The 14,257-nt window shown below is 33.4% G+C and overlaps 2 protein-coding genes across 2 annotated transcripts; one reads left to right on the top strand and one right to left on the bottom strand.

Annotated features, from left to right (window-relative positions):
* The first annotated feature begins 306 nt into the window (after nt 1–306).
* LOC122042272 (ER-phagy receptor 1-like) lies at nt 307–3,653 on the top strand. Its single transcript, XM_042602290.1, has 5 exons — nt 307–800; nt 1,557–1,631; nt 1,811–1,950; nt 3,119–3,256; nt 3,364–3,653. Exons 1-5 carry the CDS (start codon nt 545–547, stop codon nt 3,571–3,573), a joined length of 819 nt encoding a protein of 272 aa, XP_042458224.1. The 5' UTR covers nt 307–544; the 3' UTR covers nt 3,574–3,653.
* Nucleotides 3,654–5,850: 2,197 nt separating this feature from the next.
* On the bottom strand, nt 5,851–6,401 carry LOC122040000. The gene has a single exon (XM_042599391.1). The coding sequence runs from the start codon at nt 6,341–6,343 to the stop codon at nt 5,999–6,001; it is 345 nt and encodes a 114-aa protein (XP_042455325.1). The 5' UTR covers nt 6,344–6,401; the 3' UTR covers nt 5,851–5,998.
* Between the last annotated feature and the right edge of the window lie 7,856 nt (nt 6,402–14,257).

Here is a 14,257-nt window from a genome sequence, read left to right as displayed (position 1 = left end):
CCCAGAAGTACAGTATCCTTTTATTACACTCCCCATTTAAATTATTTTTTATAATCCTTACACAAGAGGAGGGTGGCCGAGCAATCAAACATCTTAGTCATTAAAGAAAATATTACATATTAGGCTCGTAGTCAGGAATCCAATTGGTCTGGGCATCAATATTTTACTATATCATAAACAACAACAAAAAAAAAAACCAAAAAAGGAAATTTACAGACAATCCTATAATCCGAACCTATGAGCAATTGACCGTTTTGTCTTACAGTAGAGTAACCAGCAAGAACAAACAAAAAATCGAACAGTCTTTAGGTCGAGTGATTTGGTGGCACACGCAACAAGCCGCCCTCCTGCATTTTTTTCCGGAAAGACGTTTCCGTCACGAATCTCCCAACCTCTTCCGAGCTCCGGAAGCAACGACTTCTCTCCCGATTCTTACCACAAATCGAAACCCTAGTTCGGACTTCCGCACGTCGAGGTGTTGTTAAACCCTAGTTCGGAATTTGATCCTCAGTTCTCCCTCTCTCTCTTTTCCCCTGCTTTCACGATGAGCGATCTGAGGGCGATCTGCCGCCCCTACGCCGCCATCACCTCGATCTACAGCTACAGAGGCCAAGGAGGCCTCGCATTCTCTCCCTCCGCCCCCGCCCGGAAGTCTGATCTCCGGATCCTGACACCCTGCCATGCTTCGTCGCCGTTCGTGCTCGAGGACCACGCCAGGATGGGGTCGCGCGGCAGCTCCAGGCGGACGCTCACCAGGGTCTCTGACTGGAAATCGGAAAAATCTCCATACGAAACCCTCGGTAATTTTCTCCAAACCTAGGGGTGCAAATGAATCCAGCTAGCTTGAAAAAATGATTGATTTGTATTCAAAATAATCAAATTTGAGGCTCATTCGAATATATTCGATAATTTTTTAGTCAATCCATAATATTTTATTCAATTGTTTGTCAAATTTTGTTCCGCTGTACACAGCTTTGGTTTGAATTTGCTTAAATTAAGTTCTAATAACTAAAACCGAACTCGAATTTGAGTCATTTCAAATTATAGTTCAATTTTGCTGGAATGAAGGGCAGAGTGAATGAGAAAATAGTGAATTTTGTTTGAATTGAATCGCGGATGGATATAAGGACTTGAACCCTCACAATTTTTAATGTCGATGGATTTTCCTCTTACCATAAATATTGTTGACAGTATTGACATATAGAATGGAGCTCTTTTATTCTCGTTTGATTAATCAGTTTTTCCAAAGATCTCTGAAATTGTAGAATGAATGATTTAATAATTGAATTGAATATTCAATTCTTCTTTTAACAAATTTCATTTCAAACCAAACTCGAGCCAAACTTCTAATTGAATTCAAATATCCCACTTATTGTTTGAGCGCTCAGATTTGAATATTAATATTTTTATCCTATTCAGCTTGATTCGATTTGTTTGCAACACTAATCCAAACGATTCTAGTGATATTTGGATTTCTAAACATTCAGATGCTTTCTTAGATTATTTCATCATGGATTTTGTATGTTTCTGATGGTGGATATCTTGTCAACTTGAAGAGCTGGAAAGGGATGCTGATGAAGAGAACGTAAAGGCTGCTTACAGAAGATTGGCCAAGTTCTATCACCCAGATGGTATCCCTCTCACCTCTATCATTTACAAATGAGATGATAAACAGTATGGAACCTCCAGAATCTTGTTTGAATTTCCTGACTTGTTGCAATCTTTTTCTTATCGATATGAAGCTAGATAATATTAGTATTTTGTCTTAACTTTTCTCCTCATTTTTAAATATTTCTCTTCTCTTCTAAAGTCTATGATGGAAGAGGAACCCTTGAGCGAGGAGAAACAGCTGAAGCTCGATTTATCAAAATCCAAGCTGCTTATGAACTTCTAATAGATGAAGGAAAAAGAAGGCAATATGACAAAGATCACCGGGCCAATCCTATGAAGGTGTGCATTGCACAGTTAATGTGTTATTAGTTATGCGAAGATCATTGACGACTGTTTTAACCATCAAAAGTTAACAAAATGAACCATGAAACTGTCATAGTAAAGTTGAATTGTGAGAGAAACATGGCCACTATAAGAATTAGGGCTGTAAACAAGCCGAGACGAGCCGAGCTTTGGGGTGTTCAAGCTTGTTTGATAAGGTAACCAAGCCGAGCCGAGCCGAGCTTAAAATGAACCAAGCTTTTGAAATGAGTGTTCAAGCTTGGCTTGGTTTATTTTTTATGGGTTTGAGCTTGTTTGAAGCTTGGCTTGAGCTTGGTTCGTTTAGATGTTATCAAGCTCTCAATTTAAGTTTGGCTTGAGCTTGATTCGAGCTTGGCTTGAGCTTGGTTCGAGGTTGGTTCGTTTAGATGTTATCAAGCTCTCAATTCAAGCTTGTTTGATTGTTTGAAACTTTTAGTTGTTTGATTAGTTATTGAGTTAGATAATTTAAATTTATTTATTTATTTATTTTATTATTTATTTAACATATTGAAAAGAGTTTTATTAATGAATATGGTTCGTGAACATTGTTCACGAACGTTGTTCACGAACGTTAACGAGCTGAACACGTGTTCAAGCTTGTTTGTTTAGCTTAACGAGCTATTCAAGGTTGTTTGTTTAATTAATCTTATGTATATTGAACGAATATAAACAAGCTCTTACCAAGACGAACAATAAGCTTGTTCACGAACGCTTGGTTCATTCACAACCCTAATAAGAATTGAAGGTGTGCTATGGCCCAAAGCAACAATTGAGGTATAAAAGCATTCTAGAGATTGACCGTGAGACCTTATGATCATGGATTCGAGTCACATACAATAGACCTAATGTGATCCGATCTTTCCTTAGGATTCTATCTTGACGGGAGTTATGTACACTAGACCGTCCTAATCTTGATTCAAAAGTGAGTGTTATCATCAATTCTTGTTAATGGAAGTACCGTAAGAAGATTTATCTGAATAAGTGGAAGTCATTCTCTCTATGAAGTTCAATTTCGTGAATTTGGAGAATGAGGACTGGATTTTGTAGTTGTTTTTTTTTTTTTTGTTGATGAAGATGAGTCAATGAAAAAGAATTATATTGTTACTTCTAGCCTGATGACAATTTTATTGTTCACACCTATCAGGCTTCTCAGGCATGGATGGAGTGGCTAATGAAAAAGCGAAAAGCATTCGATCAACGGGGAGATATGGCAATTTCTGCTTGGGCTGAACAACGGAGGCACGAGATGAACCAACGAGTGCGAAGGCTCTCCCGATCTAAGGTTCACAAAAAACAGATCAGTTTTTGCAAGAATTCACATTCAAGCAACTTGTTTATGATGAAACACACTACAATGTCGGTTTTGTTTGAACAACAAATGCTTTTCAGATTGATCCTGATGAAGAGAGGAAGATATTAGCCAGGGAAAAGACGGCGTCGATGGAGTATTTCTCCAGCACCCTGAAGAGACACACACTAGTGTTGAGGAAGAGAGATTTGATGCGGAAAAAGGCAGAGGAAGACAACAAAAGGGTAATCGCTCAACTTCTAGCTGCAGAAGGTCTTGAACTAGACACAGATGATGATGAAGTTGTATGAATTGTTTTTTCTCTATCATATGGAAATTTGTTGTACATAAACTATTCAAGTTTTTCTCTAATGTTCTTGTTAGATGATAATTTTGTTGGAAAAAAAAAATAAAAATGATCAACGTGGAAAGGAAGGATTCCCCTGAGTATAGGTCTTTAGTCCCACATTGATAGGAGCGAACAAAAATTCGATTAAATTAAATAAACTGGTCGAGCCAATCAATTTATTTTTTAATTTTGACTCGGTTAATTCAAAAAATTAGTTATTTCAGTTATATCGGTTTGGTTTTGGTTTTCAAGTTCCTTATTCGGTTAAATTGAAATAACTGAATTGTTCATCCAAACCGGACTTAAATCCTATGCAAACTCAAAAATCCTTGAGCTCCTAATTCCGTCAACATTCTCCTCTCTCGTCGTCCATGCCTTTGACTCTCGCCACTTGATTCCTTTCGTTGCTCTTGTCATCAATCATCTATTACTCCATCGGTCTGCCTTGCTCAGCCTATCCTCCTTCCGTTGATGTCTCGCCGAACCTACAACTCCGCATCTCTCTCCTCTTGTTGTTGTCTCGCCAAACCTACAACTACTTCATGTTGACTGCTTAGCCCTTCCTTTTCCTATCGCATGTACTTTTGGTCCCCTTCAAGTTATTGTTTCTTGTGGGGTTCGTGATCTAATTTCATCTATCTTGACTCTTGAGAATTTTTTTAGTTGTTTTTCAGATAAATGATTTGAATGATCTTTTAGTGGAAAGCATGCGAGCCAAGTGTTAAATTTTAAAACGGAGTAGAATATCATGCTAATTAAGATTGAATCATTAAATGATTTAGTAGCATCTAAATGAATTTAACTCAAGTCTATTTGGCAAAGCAGAGGTGTTGGATTGGCACCAAGTCTATGTGTGCATTTGATCTAGGTAACTAATAAAAGCTTATAAAAAATAGACAATGTAAGATGAATGGTACATAAAGTCCTTGTCCTAAGATCTCTTTTTGGCTACTCGAGGGTTGTTTCTCAATTTTGATTCACATGTAAACAAACATCAGACAAAATCCATTTCATAGCGGGGTTAAAATTATTTTGGCCAATTTAATTAATTCAGTCGAAAACTGAATTAATTAATATTTATCAGATCGACTTATTTATTTTTTTATCGAGAAATTCAATCAGTTTGGATATTTAAAAAATTGATTTATTCAGGTTCAGTGTACTCAATTTGATTCAGTTTTAATTAAATATTCATTCCTACACATGGGTAGTTTCATGACAATAAAGTTGATTTATAATGTGTCATAAACATTGAAATTGTCAATGTATTTATGGAAAGAGACTCTCTCTTACCGGTATTCAGCTTATTTACTTTTTATCGAGAAATTCAATTAGTTTGGGTATTTAAAAAAAATTGATTTATTCAGATTCAGTGTATTCAGCTTGATTCAGTTTTAACCAAATATTTATCCTTACACATTGGTAGTTTCATGACAATAAAATTGATTTATAATGTGTCACCAATATTGAAATTGTGAGTGTATTTATGGGAAGAGACTCTCTTATGGACATCCACACAAGGATGCAAATCTGGTGTCCAAATTATACTAAGTCAAGTTGACTTGTATGCGAGTACGACTTGCATCCGTCGAATGCCAGATTAATTGGAGTAAAATTTTTCTAAACGAATCAACATATGTTTTATTGTATGAATATTTTTGCTAACTATTTAAGTGTGTAACGGATGTATTAATCAATGATTAATGAAAAATCCATAACTAGCTGAGTGAAACGCCAACGTTTGGAGCTCTGCAAGTAATGATAATAAATAGTCATTAATCGGTCATTAAATGTTGTCACGGGTCTAAGCTCAACCATGAGCAGAAGAAAAATAAACACGTAAACATTCCACCTCGGTTCCCTTTACGTGCGCCCACTAGATTGTTCTTCGTGATAGTGTTTGGACACTAGCTCATCACAATCAACCAGTGTTTGATTTTATACGTGGTTTTATTATTATATCTTGGGAAACAGATAACTTATATAATTTTGAAGCATCATCGGCGGAAGACCGATCTATTTTAAAAAAATTATGTCAAATACAAGGCCTCGACTATCATACCATATCAATACGAACAACTCAGCAGCTCAACTTTCTCAGCTCCTAACTCAAACATCTCAACAGATTAGTCAAGTTGAAATCCTATAATTTTCAATTTAGAATATCTTCTATATGCAATGATTGTATATCAACTTTATATGAATAGAATGATAAATCTGATACAACTATATGCAAACAAAAAAAAAAATTAAAAACAAAGGTACTTAATTTTAAAAAAAGGATTAAGATATTAACTCTTTTATCATTCAAATTGAATGCTCACCTGGAAGAATCGAACTCCTTGTGAAAAATCATGTTCTTGATTTGTCTCATCTGCTACGCTGCTCTAATCCTCCTCCGAATAGAACTCTATAATCTCCATTAGATTGAGCTGCAAAAAGGGGGCGGAGGCGGCGGAGCGCTCGTGGAAAGCCAGCCACAGCAAGTGCTCGAAGAGGATGGCGTCGACGTCCACAAAGACGGATCTCGTCCGGCGCCGGAGACCTTTTCCGGCCGCCTGCATCAAGATCCGGAAGGGGGCTAGCTCGAGCACGAAACGATCGACGAAGAAGACGCGGCGTTCCTTCCCGACCACCACGCGGACGGGTGGCTCGGCGGGGGCGCTGACGGGGAAGAGGCGGCGGTAGCGGAGGCGCGAGAGGGAGAAGGAGGGACGGAAGAAGGGCAGCATCCTCCGGAGGCGGTGACGGGGTGGATTCGCGATTGCATCGGGCCGGAGGGCGGAGGAAACAGAGAGTGAAGCAGTCGAATTACGAAGGGGCTTTGTTTAAAGAAATTGGCCAAAAAAAATAAATTAAAAAAAAATAAAGAGAGAGAGACGTTGGGATGTGAATCAGTTTGTAAAATTACGGTCCGGATCGTAGGATTGTATGATCTTATAATCTGGAAATCCAAAATCGATCCAGGATTGTGCAGAATCGTTTTTTATAGTAGGATCGTAGTAGGATCGCAGTAGGATCGGTAGGATCGGAACAGAATCGATAGGATCGAAACATGATCGAAGTAGAATCGGAGCAGAATCGATGGAAACTTTGAGAGGTCATAACTTTTGATTCAAATTGAATCACATGACCTATAATATATTAAATCAAAGCTCGTTTAGAGATCTTTAATAAATTTCAAAGTTTATCCTTAATCATGTTATTTTAAACCCAAAAAATACCATTTAAATCTTTTTCGGATGTCTAGAAAATTTTATTTTTTATTTTTATTTTTTTCATCTTATTAGGGTTTTAAATTATTTAAACATATGTTTAATTATTTTTGAGTTAGTTTTTATCAATAATATTCTGTCATTTTTTTCTCTAAAATAATGAGTTTTTAGATGTTTATTGTCTAGTATTGTGTGACCAGTCTTTAGAAGATTATTTACAGCGTTCATATTTGAAATATTTTTGACATTGAATGTGTTATTATTATTGTGTTAATAGAAATTTTATATTTTTTCATTTTAGGATGAAAATATAAATATTATTACTATGTGAGAATGATAGTTGAATTACAAGTCAATTTAAATTTGATGTAATTTGAGGTGTTGAGTGTAAATGATTGCATATATATATATATATATATATAGTTATTTATTTATATGTAAATGAGTTTTTAGGTATTTTTTTCAATTATTAATCATGTATGATAAGATTTTAAGGATTTTTGGATCGTACGATTTTACGATCAAATCCTAACCCTAAATTGATTCTGCGTAGAATTATGATTCTACAAATTATGGATATGGTGATGTGGTGGGCTCATATTCTAGAAGATGAACAATTATATATATATATATATAAAGAATATTTTATTTTATTATAATTTATTTATTCAGGTAAATATTTGATCTTAAAGACTTAAGCATAAAATTTTAGAATATTCCGTTTAGAATATTACTTTTAGATATTAAGGCAAACGAGATAATCCATCGCATAAAATTTAGCATGGTAGGTTAAAATAGACGAGTTGGAATCATTAATTTAAACGAAAATAAATACAGATTTTCAATGGGCAAAACTCCAATGGCATTCCAAATTAAAAAGAAATATCAAATGGACATCTTTTTAATTAAAAAAAAATCAAAAGAACATCTCATCAAATATTTTATCTTCCTAATCCAATATTAAAGTAGATATCAATAATTGCTATAATATATATAAGCTACTGAATAATTATTACAATATTATTTTTTATTTTTAATATTATTATAGTAGCTACAACTAACTACTACAACATATAGAAGTTATTTTATAGTTGCTACACCTTGTAATACCTAATACAATATTATTATAGTGTTGTAACAATTATTTAGTAGTTTCTATAACTATTTTAAATTATTTTGATCAAATTTAAATAATTTTGAATAACTTGATAAAAAGTATTTTGATATAAAAGTATTTATATTAAAATTTAAGATTCAATATTTTAGGATTTAGGATTAATTTAGCTATCGATGTGTAATAATTACCAAGTAATTATTATACTTTGTAACATCTATTAGTAATTGCTACACAGAGTCGGTCCTTGTTGTTTAAAGACCCTGGGCAAAGCTATAAATCATGTCCCAATTTTATCTTCAAAATACTACTTATTTCAAAACGAAACTTTTACATCATCCATCATAGAATATAACCTAAAAAAATACATAGGGGTAACTCATTTAAAATGTCTTCGTGATGCACTTTTAAAGGCAAAATTATCAATAATAGCATCATATTTAATGTTTTCCAAAATAGTTTTTTTAATGCATAAAATTGATAATCCATTTAGCCCATCTTGAGTCATTGTGATATGTAAGTAAGATTTTATTAATTTTAATTAAAAAAAAATTCGACAGATGTCACTATCACAGGTATTTTCAATAATAACCTATAAACAATTTTCACATTTGGAAACATATCCATTGGTAACACTACTTGAATGGAAGATTATTTTTTATTTGTTTCATAAGATTCACTTAATAACATTACTTGCAAAACTTGTAGGTCTAAAAATATATATTTTGCATCAATATCAAAAGTGTCACCATTAATTGAAGTACTTTCAAGATTCACATGAGAACTCGTCAATCATGATCCAATAAAACTAATTTTGTAACATCATATAAGAACTCAAATATATCCCTTTCAGTGTTAGCAATCTTATCAAAATATCTCTTTATTCAAATTTTACATTTTGTAGGAAATATCGGCTAAATTTCCATATCAGATGCTATGTTTTTTTTTGCATCAATTATAACAAAAACCAAACCATTTTCTCTATATTTTTTTTAAAAAGAAACCAGATCATACAATTATTTTATAGCAACATCAAGATGCATATCCTCTTACTATTATTTTTTGCTAACTAAGTTAATTTTATATAATATCATGTCAAATAAATAGACTTAATATAAATTCAAAACTTGAAAGTTCACCAAATGCTAAAGTTTCAGCATCTTTACTTAATTTGTTGTCTTCACTTATTTCTGCTAATTTGAACAAAGTTTCTCTGATATGGGAAGTTTGAGATAGTATTGCTTTGACTATTTCAATATTGCTTTCCCATCTTGTAGTTAATAATAATTTTAAAGTTAATCCATCAATATATTCAAGCAAAACATTCAATCTTTTTTTGAATTAGAAAACACGGTGTACATACATTGACATGCTCCAAGAATTTGTCTTGTAACAAACAACTAAGTTAAGAGAATGAGAACCACATGACATATAAAATGATCTAGGATTAATGTCAACCAATCTCCTTTGCATACCTTGATTTTTGCCTTTCATATTAGATCCATTATCATAACCTTACCCTCTCACATTATCAATATCAAGTTCTAAAAATTGTAAAATAACTTGTAATTCATTAAAAAGACATAAACCAGTTGTATCTTCTACATTTTTAAATTCTAAGAAGTACTCTTCTATTTTAATTGGAGTCTCAAAAACATCTATATATTTTAATATGAGAGTCATTTGTTCTTTGTGACTTGCATCTGACATACAATCAAGAATTATTAAAAAATATTTTACCTCTTTTACTTTTTTAATTATTGTATTCTTGACTTTAGAAGCTAGAATAGATATTAACTCGTTTTGATTTTTATGAGTAAGATAATAATAATGAATCTTTTTATCTTGAATGAGTAAAAAATGCTTTTGTATTATTGGATCAAAATCTGCAATCATTTCAAGTAAATCTAAAAAATTACCATTACCATCTTCATAAATTTTATCATATGTACCATGAAATGCTAAATTATGTATAACAAAACATTTGACAACTACAACTATTCTTTGCATACCATGTTTCAAATGTTTTGTATCCTTTTTAATTTGTTTTGCATTTCCTTATCAATTGTCAATGTTTTCTTTAATCTCATTTGTAATTCAACAAAAGCTCTCGGATCAGTGAGGTGTTCAACACTATTTTTATGTTGTTTAATTTTATCACATAAATGTTTTCAGTCATTAACTCATTCTCTTGCTAAATTACTTTTGGTGTGTATTACTTTAAACAACTTACAATAAATACATAACTTTATCCAACTCCTTCGAGCACACTAACCATTTTCGATCATGAGTCTCACCATTTGGTAACATTTGAACATAGTAAGTATGAGAAAAAAAGTTGAGATCCTTTATCTAAAGAAAACTTGAGAATATTTTCTCTTTTAGGACCTCTTTCCATGAGTAAATCTCTCATTTTTGTATCAAGATTATCCCAAATTCTTGAATCAAATACGTTCAAATCATATCTAGGGGTCGAACATTGATATTCATTTGTATGCTCATCATCACAATAATTATCAATATCTTCAGTTATGTCAATTTCAATTTCATCGAAATCATTAAAATATGTATTCTTTTCATTCTCATTTTCTACAAATTTCTCATTCTAATCACTTTTGTTTCTCATAAATTCTTCATTTTCATCATTTTTGTTTTCAACAAAATCTTTATTTGTATTTGATTCATTAGTTAAAATCCGAACTAAGCTTTTCATTATGTTATGTGATTCAATTAAAAGACAAAGTACATTAATTTTATTAAATAAATTAAAATATGAATACACCTTAAAACAATAGTGATTAGATGAAAATCGACAAAAAGTGGATGTGCTTTCCTTCTCCTTAAGATTTAAGAGTTCATTGAGTTGATATAACTGAAAGCAAATAGTTCATAATTATGCAATTTTTAAAAATGATAAACATGAAAAAGCAGATATGAAGGAATTATAATACAGAATGATAGAAATAAAACATAATTAACAAGAAAATAAAAAAGCATGAATGTTTACCGACAAGGGAGCTTCGTCGCGACAAGGGAGGGCAGGGCACAATGGGGAAAATCAACAGGGAAAGCAACTTTTCGATCTACAAGTTTAAATTCAAAAAGAAAATTTGCAAATCAAAATTCAGCTAGTTCTATCCTTTAAATGTTTTTCCTATTTGAAATTTATGTTTATCGACAATGGAGCTTCGTCAGGGCGAGAGAGGGAGCCAGGAGGCATGGAAAACCCTAGCTTTGTTGCGGCGAGTGAGAGAGGCTCAAGGGAGGGTGCGGCGAGGGTCGACATTGTGGGGAGCTTTGTTGCAAGTAGCTTCATCGCGTCGAGGGAGGGCGCAGCGAGAGAGGGCCAAAAAACCTAGATTCACGAGAGGGTGGGGAGAGAGAGTTGTCTCACTGAGGAAGGACACATTTGAGAGAAGGCTTGTAGTTGTTACAGTGAGGGAGAAAGGCATGGTGAGGCAAGGCTTCAACGAGGAGAATCGTGAGGGCGAGAGAGAGCTAGGGCTTCGGCGAGGAAAAGAGAAAAAAAAATTAATTTTAGAAAATATTATTAAGAATGGACCCTTGGTACTTTTAGGCCCTGGGTAGGATCCCTAATAGCCCTGGCCAGGGCCAACTTTGTTGCTACAACATAAAAAATTATCTATTTCACATTAATCAAACTAAATCATAAATTTTAAATCTTAAACACGTTATAGTAGCTACAAAATTAATTTGTATACGTTGTAGCAGCTAACAACGCTTGAATACGAGATATTTTGGGAATAAAATATTCGATGGAATGCTTTTTGATTATTTTTGAAAAAAAAACGTCCTTTTGATTTTTGCTTATTTATAATTTGTTTCTAGTGGAGTGGCTTAGATAACCCTTTTTTTATGGGATCAACTTAGTCCAAAGGTATAGACAAATTGGCCGGATAAGACCGGAGAAGGTGATGGCTAGCTAAGGTTGGCAAGAGAGGTGGAGGAGGTGATGACTAAGGTTCGCAAGAGAGACCAAGGGCGTAGCACTATGATTCATAAAAAAGGCGTAAGGAGTAGCACAAAGATTTGCTAGAGGGAGACATTGAGGTTGGTGAAAGAGGTCAAAAGGTGGGGTGACACTAGAGTTGAAGCTTGCAAAGAAGCATAAAGGATTCATCCATGGAGTAAAAGCAATATGAAGGGACATGAATGGTGGAGAAGAGGTTTGGTTGTATGGTTGTAAATGAATTAGATAGATACGGTTCACAAGAGAGATGAAGAGAGCAACATTCACGAAAGAGCACAAAAGTTCACTAGTAAAACTTCTGTCACTTCCTAGTCACTTAACGGCTGATTATAAACTAATCCCATAATTTACTCTCTTTCACATAACCTATGGATGGACTACGAGGGATACCTAGGATGAACATAATCATCTTTTACTATAACAACAAAGGTTCACTGATAGAGAGGTGACCTAGAGGGAGTCATTGAGATTAGTGAAAGAGATCAATATGGGTGACATTTGAGTCACAATTTGCAAGAGTGTAGGGTCAATGTTAGGGCTTGTCCATGGAGTGAAGGTAGACCTGACCACGGTTCGGAACCGACGGTTCGACGGTTCGGAACCGCCGGTTCGACGGTTCCAGGCAGGTCGACCCTTAACCTTAACCGCCCAAGACGGTTACGGTTCACGGTTCAGAACCGCCGGTTCACGGTTCGGTTCACGGTTCGTCACGGTTCAAAATTAATATGTTAAAAAAATTAAAAATTAAACATTAAACATTAAACATTAAACATTAAACATTAAAAATTAGAAATTAAAATTTATTAAACAAAGGGCTTGCACTTATTTAAGTTGCCTACGTATCCCTTTAGGGGAATCAAAGCTCACGTAGTTCTTTTACATTTTTTATCCTTTTACATTTTCATTCACTTCCATTTCCTGTTCCTGTCGTATTTGTTCATTCAGTATCAAAATCTTCAACTTCGTCATCTGAAAGTTGCATTCCTTGGATTCTTTTCTCCGCTCTGGTCCAATCGTCCAGTAATGCTTGGGCTTCCAAGGAGTCGGGAGACAAAGTTGATCGTCGTTCATCTAATATGTTGCCGCCGGCACTGAACGTCTGCTCCACAGCAACAGTTGACACTGGACAAGCTAAAATTTCTTTTGCGATCACGGAGAGAACGGGAAAGCTTTGAGCCTTCTGTGACCACCACTTTAAGATATCGAAGTTTTCGCTATCTGCTTCATTAAAATCAAAAGAAGTCGTAAAATAATTCTCAAGTTCCTGTGTGGAACTTGAGGATCCCCGTGGACGTTTTGTCCGTTCTTTTAATAAGAGTTGTGCTTTTGTAAGTTTTAAATTACTACTAGTAGTTTGTTGAATTTCAGAAATATTAATTTGTGTTCCATATTTTGCATAATATTGATTATAAATATCATATAAATAAATTCTAATATTATATATAATATTAGCTGGATCAGGGGAAGAAGAATCTTTAATTGGAATTAAAGCATCATAATATAAAGTTAACATTTCTTGTAAAACTTCTAATTTAAATCTAGGATCTAAAGCAAATGTAATTAAATAAATTTCAGGAATTAAATAAAAATATTTTTCCCATTTAGTTTTCATAGCTAAGATGCAAGGAGATAAAGATTCATTATTAATATGTTCATTTAAAACTAATACTATATTAGAAAAATTTTCTAAAACTAATTGAGCAGTGGGATAATAAACACCGGAAAGTTGTTCGGTTGCATCATTAAATACTTTTAAAATTTCACAAATACTACTACAAATATTCCATTGTTGTGAAAATAAATATATATTAGTATTAGTGTTTTGTGCAAAAAATGAACATAATAATTCTTTATATTGAAATGAATCTTGTAATAATTGGTATGTTGAATTCCAACGTGTTGGTACATCACGTGGAAATTTTTTAGGTCTCATTCCATTAATTTTACAAAACCTACCCCATTATTTCATTATAGATGGATGAGACCATAAATAAGAAATTACAATTCTAATTGGTTTAATATAACTTTCTAAAATTTTTAAACCATCTTGAACACATAAATTTAAAACATGGCATACACAACGAATATGAAAAATAAACCTCCAATAATAGGTTGACAAACAAATTTTAGATCATCTATACAAGCGGTATTAGAACTAGCATTATCTAATGATATTGAAAATATTTTATGAGTTAAACCATATTCTTCTAAAATTAAACATAATAATTGTGCGATATTATGAGCATTATGTGATTCATCAAAACTCTATAAGCTAATAATCTTTTTGGAGGTTCCAAGAGTTATCGATCCAATGGCAAGTCACACC

This window comes from Zingiber officinale, chromosome 2A, assembly GCF_018446385.1.
Source record: "Zingiber officinale cultivar Zhangliang chromosome 2A, Zo_v1.1, whole genome shotgun sequence".
Lineage (NCBI taxonomy): Eukaryota > Viridiplantae > Streptophyta > Magnoliopsida > Zingiberales > Zingiberaceae > Zingiber > Zingiber officinale.
The sequence above is the reverse complement of the archived record's forward strand: the minus strand, read 5'-3'. Positions and strand labels throughout refer to the sequence as shown.

Excerpts from the sequence above, each read along its gene's own strand:
- LOC122042272 (XM_042602290.1), top strand. The coding sequence starts at position 545 with ATGAGCGATCTGAGGGCGATCTGCCGCCCCTACGCCGCCATCACCTCG. Across the intron at positions 801-1,556 it reads ATCTCCATACGAAACCCTCG|AGCTGGAAAGGGATGCTGAT; the intron begins GTAATTTTCTCC and ends GTCAACTTGAAG. Across the intron at positions 1,632-1,810 it reads CAAGTTCTATCACCCAGATG|TCTATGATGGAAGAGGAACC; the intron begins GTATCCCTCTCA and ends TCTCTTCTAAAG.
- LOC122040000 (XM_042599391.1), bottom strand. The coding sequence starts at position 6,343 with ATGCTGCCCTTCTTCCGTCCCTCCTTCTCCCTCTCGCGCCTCCGCTAC.